At 48.3% G+C, this 10,625-nt stretch overlaps 1 protein-coding gene and 1 non-coding gene across 4 annotated transcripts in view; one reads left to right on the plus strand and one right to left on the minus strand.

Annotated features, from left to right (window-relative positions):
* SH3TC2 (SH3 domain and tetratricopeptide repeats 2) overlaps positions 1 to 10,088 on the minus strand; it is a 59,478-nt gene extending 49,390 nt beyond the window's left edge. Inside the window, exon 1 of one of the 3 annotated variants that reach the window (XM_078445643.2) lies at positions 9,936 to 10,088. Coding sequence is in view for 2 of the 3 variants with exons in the window: in XM_060634633.3 (XP_060490616.2) it covers positions 3,051 to 3,102 (52 nt within the window). In the remaining variant the exon portion in view is untranslated. Of the gene's footprint in view, positions 1 to 3,050; positions 3,658 to 9,935 lie in introns of those variants that run through there. The other 2 variants (XM_060634633.3, XM_060634634.3) reach the window with 2 other exon arrangements.
* Positions 6,304 to 6,407, plus strand: LOC132677634 (U6 spliceosomal RNA). Its single transcript, XR_009609347.1, has one exon. It is a non-coding gene; the product is annotated as a U6 spliceosomal RNA (small nuclear RNA).
* Positions 10,089 to 10,625: the final 537 nt, after the last annotated feature.

Consider the following 10,625-nt stretch of genomic DNA (forward strand, 5'->3'; position numbering starts at 1 on the left):
TGACTTGCTCCGGGCTCCTAAGGGAGCAACTATAATTTATTAAACTGTGGCAAGAATACCCAAGGGTCCAGGAAGTCAGACAAGATGGCAATTGACCAGAACCAGCATGTGCAATCGGGAGATCTTTGTGAGGAAATGAGAAACGTCACAGGGAACAGACGCTTCAGGCAGAGCCCATGTGTGAGAATACATATCACCTGGGGTCGCCAGAGCCAACACTCCTCACTGTGTGACACCCCAGCAAGCCGGCGAGGCATCGGTCCAGAGCTCAGTGCTACCAAGAGCCTTCTCCTTTCCTGCCTCCCTCACCCTGAGGACTGTTGGCCCTTGCTCTTTGCTCCCCCTTAAACAGCTGTAATGGCAGAAGCAGCCAGAAACAGGACCACTGTGGAGCCAGAAGTTAGGGACAAGGGTTGTGGGAATAGTCTTTTCTAGTGAACAAGAAAACAGCCCACAATCACTGAGGGGTTATCAGAACCCAGCCCCTGTACTTAACCCATGAGATGAGTTACCTGATTTAATCCTCACCAAAAATTCCATATGACAGATAGTACCATTAGATCCAGGTTACAGATAGGAAACTAAGGTTTGAAGAGTGTAAGAGACTCGCCCAAAGTCACAGAACTACAGAGTCGCTCCAGGATGTGTCGCATACCTTGTTCCATGTCTCCAGGATACAAGGGGGGCCGAAAAGGCGATGTTTATATCAACAGTCCTCAGACCTACAACAGCCATATCATCCTCCCTAGGGAAAGTCCCCGACAAGCACCGAAAACAGTTTGGAAAATGGCACGAAAAGCCTCAATAAAGTAAATAGCAGGTTGACTCTTGGTGAACTAGTGGATTCAGGATCCCAACCACTTACTGATGCCACAATTCAGGTGAAACAATAAAATAACTGGCCAATAAGGTCGTAAGAACTCTGAGGATGCTTTCTTCAGTGTCGGTCGGTTGGTTGGTTGGTTGGTTGGTTGGTTGGTTTGGGGCCACGGAACTCTTGTACCTGAAATCTTGGGCTGAGGACAGGGTGTCAGACAGAGGCAGGGCTGCTCCAGCTGAACCTGAGGGTCGGAGAGCAGGAGCAGAGCTCCCTAGGGCTCCTTTGCAGGCCGAGCCTACAACGCCTCATCTTATAGATGAGCAAACAAAGACCTAGAGAGAGAGCCTGGTACGTTAGGGTCATAGAAATGTAATTAATATGTGCTTAATTTCTTGTGCTTAATTAACCGTGTGCCAGGTCGGTTTAAGTGTTTCACATGTAGGCTTAATCCCTACCATAGCTCTATGGGGAATGCATAATTATATCATAAACCTATAGACAAGGAAACTGAAACAGAGAGGTTGAGTAAATTGCTAAGGCAAGTCAAAGAACCAAGATCGAACCCGGACGCTTTGGCCTCAAAGACCAGGCGATTAACCATGATGATGTCTGCCCAGTTAAAGGTAGGCTGTCAGATCTAGATCACTGGCTTGCGGACCAGTGATCCTTTCTGTGCCCCCACACTCCGTTCACTGTCTGTTCCCATGGGGTACAATGGCAGCAGGACTTAGGGGAAGGATCCGAACAGTTTATAAACCTTAGAAGTCTGGAGAAACAAAATGTTTTCACAGCTAAAGATCATGTCTTTTGTGCTACGGGCATCATTTGGGAATTTGTTTGCCTTGGCTCGGGGTCCTCCTGGGCTCCCCTTCCAAGGAATCACGTGGTACTTCTGGAAGACATGGAATCCTAACAAGGGTTAGGAATGATTCCTTGGCATGGTGCTCTCTTATCTCCCAAGTAAGTCCTCCCTGACTCTGCCAGCTTCCCACAAAGCTGCCACACATCCTGATAAATGCCATACCCCAGATGGCAGGGCCCCACCTTGGCCTTGCTCTGAAAAGAAGCAAGAAGCTTGCGTTAGGGTGACTTAACCACACTGGTTGCCTGGGACTGTCCTGCTTTTAGCACTGACTGCATCCTGAGAAAGTCCTCGGGCCCAGGCAAACTCGGATGGTTGGTCACCTAATGTCAAGTCTCAGATGACTTGACAATTTCACAGAGCAACAACTCTCCATCGTCTCAAGATGTACCAAGAAGGGGGGGGGGGGGGAGAGAAAGAAAGAGAGAAAGAAAGAAAGAAAGAAAGAGAAAGAAAGAAAGAGAAAGAAAGAAAGAAAGAAAGAAAGAAAAAGAGAGAAAGAATGAGAAAGAAAGAAAGAAAGAAAGAAAGAAAGAAAGAAAGAAAGAAAAGAAAGAGAGAGAGAGAGAGAGAGAAAGAAAGAAAGAAAGAAAGAAAGAAAGAAAGAAAAGAAAGAGAGAGAGAGAGAGAGAGAGAGAGAGAGAAAGAAAAAGAAAGAAAGAAATCAGGGGCACCTGGGTGGCTCAGTCGGTTAAGTGTTTGACTCTTGATTTCTCTTCAGATCATGAGCTCGAGTTTGTGAATTTGAGCCCCACATCAGGCTCTGCCATGACAGTGCAGAGCCTGCTTGGAATTCTCAATCTCTCTCTCTCTCTCTCTCTCTCTCTCTCTCTCTCTCTCTTTATCTATCTCTGCCCCTCCCCCCAGTTCTCTCTCTCTCTCAAAGTAAATAAACAAACTTTAAAAAAATATATCACTCTGTAATAGGTAGGAGGCAGGAAATTGCCTGTTTTTCTCAGGTAACAGCGACCCTGATGAAAATAGGGTTGTGGGACGGAGGCCAAATTTGTGACCACGCATGGGCCCCAGAGACTCACTGCCTGAGGTTTCTTCCTGACCTAGGGAATCCTGGGAAGAAAGGATGGAAGGGGTTAGTCACACCCTGCAAGCCAAGAGCAGCACTGGCTCCCCACAGAGTGAGCTCAAAGCCTCGCCCTTCAGGCAAAGTAGAAGCTTCCCAGGCTCAACTCCTTTCTCACAAAACCCGAACAGCAAATACTGAATGAGGGACGGAGGAGAGGGAGCCAGAAAGCACGGCCATCTCCCCGTCTTGGGAAAAGCAGCTTCCCCAACCCAGCAGATCCCTGAGCCTTCACTGGACCAACCACCTCAGCCAAGCCACGGGCCCGGGCCCCCCAGGAGACTCACCTGGGCCCCAGGACAGACTCGGCTCCCCAGGAATACAGAAGCAGCCACCCATGTGTGCATCATCATCCCCAGGCCAAAGTCCCTGGGAACACCAGCCAGAAGAGCTGGGAGGGGACAGCCTCCCAACGGTGTCCCTCCTCCCGCCTCCTCCCTGGCACAAGAAGGACCAAAACCCAGTTCAGTGCACAAAGCAGCCTTTGATATCCAGCTGCAGCAGGAGGCCCAGGGAGGGTGGGAGGGGCAGCCCAGCCCTCAGGACCCATAGTCCTTGCTCTGTCAGGCCTCTGACCAGGGAGCAGAGCTCCTCCCTGCCTCTCTGCAGATTGCTCCATGCCTAGCAGGCTCTGGCACATTCCTCACATTCTAGGATTGAGATACACAGTTTGGTTCCTGTGGGGGAGGCCAGGGTGGGGGAGGAGGGCAGGGAGCATCCCAGGAATCAAGGCTGCTGTGCTTGTTTTCCCCCTGACTGCCTTGGCCCTCACGGACTTGCCTGCCAATGAGCAAGTGATCCCCACCCGGCCTCTCTCTGCAAACACCTCCCTGAGCGATCTGGGCGACACCGGAGCTGTGGGCGCAGCGTCTCACTTCGGCCCCAGCAGCATCAGGGAGCCAACCCCTCATCGGGGGGCAGGGGGTGCGTGCAGAACCCCAGCCCCTGCTCCTAAAGTCAGGAGGAATCTGGGAAATCGCCTGATGGAGCCCAGCACCTTACAGATGAGAGGACAGAGGACCAGGTATGGTAAGGTTACAGGTATGCACAAAAACCTGCTCCCACCAGACCAGCCTCTTTTCCTTTGGGGACAAAGCAGAGTTTGCAGCCGATACAGAATCAGATACAATACAGTAAACCTTCCATGACATCTTCCCAAGGAGGCCGAAAAAATATGGTTCAATGTCAACAAGATGGGCAGAGGCACGACTGACCTAACATCCAAGCCCAAGGCTTGCTAATTACTTATTTTCTTAATGCCTCGCACAAAGTTCAGTGGTGAGTGACCATAAGAGGGAGGAGGTGCGGCCGAGAGGAGGCAGCATCCTAACCACTGGCGTGCGGGCTCCGTGCAGGCCGAGCGGGAGGTCAACCTGACGAGCATTTTAAGGAGGGAGGTGGCCTGGCCGTGTTTATATTCTGGGAGGGGCACGGGGGTGACAGTGTGCAGGCTAGCCCGGGGCTCAGTCTCACTGGTGTGGTCACGAGTATCTACTGCACACATCAGCTCAGCCCCAGGTGGCAGGGTCGGGCTTCGGTTTCAATGCTGACTCATCTTGACTCATAGTCAACTGACTTTGCCACGGACCAGCCACTCACCATATATTACCTCATTTAAATCCCGTAGCAGCCCCATAACGTAGGCACTACCAGCTCTCTTCTGTAAGTGAGGAAACTCATAAAGAGGGGTGGATAACTTGTCCAAAGCCCCACCATCTATGAATGTCAGATTCAGGACTGGAGCCAGATCTAATCGATTCCACAGCTAAGGAGCTTCATTTCTCCAATACACGAGCTCCTTCCACAACTACAATGAAAAATGATTAGATGATCTGATAGGGAACCCTCAGAGCTTTCTGGCCACGATAGAAGGCCCAAGAGAAGAGGGCTGAGGCGGGGGCAGGGAGGCCAGAGGGACAGGGTCTCTCGGATCACAGTGCTACCGTGGGGCATGTTGTCTCTGTGCACATCTGTGTAAAGTATCCACTTCCCATAATGTCCCATGCCTTCTCCTTCATCAAAGCAGTGTTTTAGCGTTTTAGCAGTGTTCTCTTGGGCCTAAGATAAAAGAACAAGAGTTTCTTTAGAAAGTTGTCACTCAAGGGGCGCCTGGGTGGCTCAGTCGGTTAAGCGTCTGACTTCAGCTCAGGTCGTGATCTCACGGTTTCTGAGTTTGAGTCCCGCATCGGGTTTTGTGCTGACAGCTCGGAGCCTGAAGCCTGCTTTGGATTCTGTGTCTCCCTCTCTCTGTTCCTCCCCTACTCGCACTCTGTCTCTCTCTCTCTTTCAAAAATAAAGATTAAAAAAAAAAAAAATTAAGGGGCGCCTGGGTGGCGCAGTCGGTTAAGCGTCCGACTTCAGCCAGGTCACCATCTCGCGGTCCGTGAGTTCGAGCCCCGCGTCAGGCTCTGGGCTGATGGCTCGGAGCCTGGAGCCTGTTTCCGATTCTGTGTCTCCCTCTCTCTCTGCCCCTCCCCCGTTCATGCTCTGTCTCTCTCTGTCCCAAAAATAAATAAAAAACGTTGAAAAAAAAAAATAATAAAAAAAAAAAAAAATTAAGAAAAAAAGAAAGTTGTCACTCAAACTTTGGGAGGTACATGAGAATCAGACAGTGAAAAGAAACCATGGTTTAACTTGCACATGACGACAAATGCTCAGACTTATCATTTCTCCTCGACTTGCCTACATGCCATTCTTACACAAGTGCAACAACAGTGATCAGAAATTGTAAATGACCAAGACTAACCAAAGGAAGCCCGTCTGTCCCAGATGACACCCTGTGGCAGGTAGCTGAGACACACATTTTGGCAAGTCCATTCTGGAAAAAGTCATTGCTTCTCTTGAGATGCAAGAAACTAGCGGTCTTCTGTGTCTGGGTAACTCAAATGAATGAACCTGAACAAAGGGCTTTCCAGACAGAGAGAGCAGCAGGTGCAAAGGCCCTGAGGCTGGACATGGGTGGCAAGTGAAAGGAAAAGTCTGTGTGGTTGGAGTCCATGAGACAGGGCAGGGTATAGAGATGAGGTTAGAGAAAGCAGCTGGAGGCCAGATTGCATAGGACCTTGAAGGCCATCAAAGGACTTAAGATTCTCCTGCGAGTGACATGGGAGACAATGGAGGATACTAAATAGAGGAGTCTCATGATGGACTTATGCTTTTAAAGGGTCACCCTGGCTTCTCCTTGAAAAACAGGCTAGAGCTGGGATTCCAGGTATGCAGCAATTATAACATCCAGGAGAGAGATAATGATGGCTGGAACCAGAGTGACAGGGTAAGAGAAGCTTAGGAATTAGACGCGTATTTCAGAGTGAAGAGTATATTAACCAAGGTTCTCCGGGGAAGCAGAATCAATAAGGTATAAATATATCTGTGGTGTGAGAAAAGGCACTGCCCCATCTAAGAAGCCCCTGCTAGGCTCCAGGCAATGAGGAGTGAGGTGCCATGTTCCTCTGGCGTATGGCCAGACATTCTGATTTGTCATGGAAACCAGACATCGAGATTGTCAGGTGAAGTTCCCAAACTTTTTAATGGTCACAAACTAGGCTTGCTTCAGCAGCCCATGTACTAAAATTGGAAGGATACAGAGATTGGCATGGCCCCTATGCAAGGATGACACACAAATTCGCGTGTTTTGAGGATTGCGTGGGATCGTTGAATCATTATGTTGTTCACTGGAAACTGATATAACACTGTAAGTATTAAAAAAATTAGTGTTCCCAAACCAAGTCAGAAAATCTTCCAAAGCACCGTGCATAGGCCAGCACTTTGGAGCAGACAAACATCATGGCTGCCAGCCAAATCCAACCCACGAGCAGCCAGTTGGACCCTTCTGAGGTAAAACTGAATTTGTTTCCCTCGGGAAACTTACAATCTAGTCGGGATAATAAGATATGCCCTTGGGAACTATATAATTCAAGAGAAAAACCAAAAGACTGTGTCAAGGGTGGCATTCCGCCCCCTCCAAAAGATGATATACTGCAGACTTAACCCCCCCAGTGCCTCAGAATGTGACTTTATTTCAAATTAGGATTGTTGTAGATATAATGATTTAAGTTGAGTTCATTCTGGAGTAGGGTCGGCCCCTAAGCCAATATGACTGGTGTCCTTATAAAAAGAACACCCCGTGAAGACATCACAAGCAGAAGCGTCTGCAACAACGAGGGGAGTAGAGTTATGCATCCACAAGCCCAGGACCGCCCGGGATTCGCCAACAAACCACCAGAGGCCAGAAAGAGGCAAGGGATGATTCTCCCTGCAGGCTTCAGAGGGGGCATAGCCACACAGACCCCTTGATTTGGGACTTCCAGCCCTCAGACCTATGAGACGATAACATTTCTGTTGTGTTAAGCCACCCAGTTTGGGCAGCTTGTTAGGACAGCCTCCACTCCGGTGTGTTCGTACCTCTCAGAGGTCAGTTTGGGCATTCGCTTTGTGGTCAGAAGACCAAAGTTCGAATCCTGGCTCTGCCATTTTCAAGTTGTATATTGTTTGGCATGGTCCCTCCTTTCTCAATAACAACGATAGTAATAGTTACATAGAGATCACAAAAAAGTTCTCCCTCGTAAAACGGTTGTGAGGACTTAAAACGGGGTTTATAGGTGGGTTGTTTACTTGTGCAAATCTTGCACGTGCACGTGTGTGTGCATGATCACTGTTACGCTAGTGTTTGGCATGTTTTCCGTGCGTCTAGACTCTGAGGAGGAAGGGGCATCGTTGGTGAGTAGAATGTGCCTATCAGCCGTGATAGAGACAAAATCTCAGAGTTCCAACCAGAAAGTCTACAAGGAAATGCATCCAAGTGAAACTAGGTCTTGCTGTCTTCAGATCATCGGGAAGATTCCTTTCATTACCTCAGACAAAGGCATCCAGCCTAGCCACCCTTGCTGTATTTCTCTCCTTATTCCTTGGCTTGCCGACATTTTTGATAGACACGAATTTTGCAAGCAGTTTACTTAAGAAAGAAGAATGAAATCCCACGGTCAACCATTTTCGTCATTATGATAATTGGCCTTTGTGATCTAGCGAATCTGTTGCAAGCAAAAGGAGGGGCACCTGGGTGACTCGGTCGGTTAAGCACCCGACTCTTGATTTTGACTCAGGGCATGATTTCACAGTCGTGAGATCAAGCCCCAGTCAGGCTCCAAGCTGAGTGTGGAGCCTGCTTGAGATTCTCTCTCCTTCTCTCTCTGCCCCTCCCCCGCTTATGCTTGAGCACATGCACATGTGTGCATGTGCTCTCTCTGTGTCAAGAAAAAAATTAAAATAAAAAAAAGGAAATGTGTGTCTCTTTCCTTTTCTAGGTGTTTTGTTTTGGGTTTGGGGTTTTGTTTTAGAGAGGGTGTGTGCATGCATGAGCAGAGGAGAGGCAGAGAGAGAGAGAGAGAGAGAGAGAGAGAGCCAAGCAGGCTCCATGCTGTCAATGTAGAGCCCGATGTGGGGCTTGATCCCACAAACGGTGAGATCATGACCTGAGCTGAAATCAAGAGCCAGACCCTTAATGGACTGAGCCACCCAGGTACCCATCTAGGTGTTTTCATTGATAAATTTCATTTGGTGACCTTGGAAAAGTCAGCCATTTTTCCTTTGGTGCTTTCCTTGCGTTCCTTATGTAATGTTGCTTTGGGTCCCTACCCATTCGGGTCTTGTTCCCGTGATGACTTTGTTCAAGTTCCTTTGGAAGTGGAGTCCCCAGATCTCCAGCCAGCTGTCTAGGACAGCTGCGTATTCTGTACACAGCTCTGAGGCCCTGTCCCCTCCTTTGTTTCATGTATTGTACTTCTGTTAATAGAACCCAAGCTTACATCAGCCAAAAGGAGTCATAAGGGTAGCTCATATTCTATGCATTTAGAGAGATTTATCAAAATTCAGATGCCTAGATCTTACCCAGCCCTAGTGAATCAGAATCTCTGACTAGACCCATTCCAGGTAATTCTGATGTGCATTCAGATGTCAGCAAATAATTCTCCAGGGGTTTCTTTTGCAGGGATAAGGGACAGGCCCAGGTGTAAATTTCAGGGATCTAAATGTCCCCTCAGGTCTCCTCTTCATCTCTGATATACACCAAAGTTAATTAAAAGCCTTAACCACAAGGGGGCAGCACATGCAGGAAGTCTAGCTCTTCCAATGAAAAGACTGCAAGAGGTTCCCTTTCATCTGCAAGCTTCAGCATCCATAAATAACCAAAAAAAAAAAAAAAAAAAAAAAAAAGACTTACAGTTGTTCAGGGGTTCTCTATTGATTAAATCCTCAATCTTAATAACACAGGAGTTTGACGCGCCATTTTATAAGCAATGAAAGGGTTGTGTGAGCGAAGTCAGGTGACTTCTCCAAGGTCTTGCAGCTAGCAATTCATAGAGATGGCTTTTCTCAAACATTCCAGCCAGCAGCAGCACATACTGGAGGCTTCACCACTTAAGACAGCCGGGAGGATATAAACCAGACACGTATCCACAGCATCCCAACCCCCAACCCCTCCCTCAAGCAACATCTGTGCAGTAATAAAGATCAGAATAATCTTAACCTCCACAGAACCACATATGCCCAGAGGTTGAGCAAACAAGCAAAACAAATTTATCATACTTGCACTTCACTTAAAAGGTTTCAACAATACGTGAACATCCAGGGAAAGCAGGAAAGGAAACCATTTACATACAATGGACCAGGGCTTCTCATACTGGAATATGGACATTAATGATCTGGCATCTGGGAAGAATAACGCCCCCCAAAGATGTCTTAGTCCCCAGAACCTGTGACTATGTTACCTTACGTGGCTAGAGGGACTTGGTGGATAGGTTTAAGTTAAGGAATTTGAGGAAGGGACGTTGTTTGGGTTGACCAGATGTAATCACAAGGGAAGTACGAAGGTCAGACTCAGAAGAAGATGTGACAAGTAACCCAGAAGCCAGAGGTCAGAATCAGAGAAAGCAATTTAAAGATACTGCTGCCATGCTGGTTGTAGATGGAAGATGGGGCCATGAGACGGGGAATGTGGGCAGCCAAAAGACATGGGACGGATTCTCCCCTAGAACTTCCAAGAGGAACACGGCCCTGATTTTAGCCCAGGGAGACCCGCTTCGGACTTCCGACCTCCAGAACTCTGAGACTAGAAAGCTGTGTTATTTGAAGCCCCTAAGTTCGTCATTTGTTACAGCAGCCAGAGGAAATGAAAACACCTGGGAACTGGCAAGATGCAGGTCCTGATCCTGGGTCCACGAAGGGGTGAGAAGTTCCAGTGGGGCTTGCCTGCGGTGCCTGTGTGCTGCTCTTTGGACCACACTTGGAGAGTCGAGGCCGTCAGAACTCTCCCGCAGCTGGTCCTTCAAAGTCTGGACACTTCACTTAGCACGGGATGGGAGCACGACCTCACGGACCCCTCAGTTCCTCACCTCTGACTCCCCAGGCGTCTGCCCACCTATTCCTTTTATTCCTATTTCTGCCCCCTGTTTATTTACTTTGGAGATTGTAGTCCTAAATCAGAGTGTTCACGTTCCTGCTGCCCCCTTCCCACCGTGCAACACGGTGCCTGGCATGGGATAGGCACTCTTAAGTGAATGAGTGAATGAATGAATGAATGAACGGATGAACTAAAAAATCATGGAAATTCTTAGTTGTTTTCCAAACAGCTGCCTGACCGAATCTCTCGCAACTTGTATTGGCACAACTGAGTTTGTTTTAAGCTACATAATCCAAACGTAGCTTGGACTGAACCCAGGAGCTTAATTTTCTCAGGCTGGGCTCTATGTTCCAAGCAGATGAAACCAATCTGCACATCGATTCTTCCTCCCCCAATTTGAAAAGCCTGCTGCAGCAGGTCAGTGCCCAAGAGGCAGACTCTGAGAAGAAGATTCGCAGGCAGGAAGCGT

Source organism: Panthera onca, chromosome A1 (genome assembly GCF_046562875.1).
Source record: "Panthera onca isolate mPanOnc1 chromosome A1, mPanOnc1 haplotype 2, whole genome shotgun sequence".
NCBI lineage: Eukaryota > Metazoa > Chordata > Mammalia > Carnivora > Felidae > Panthera > Panthera onca.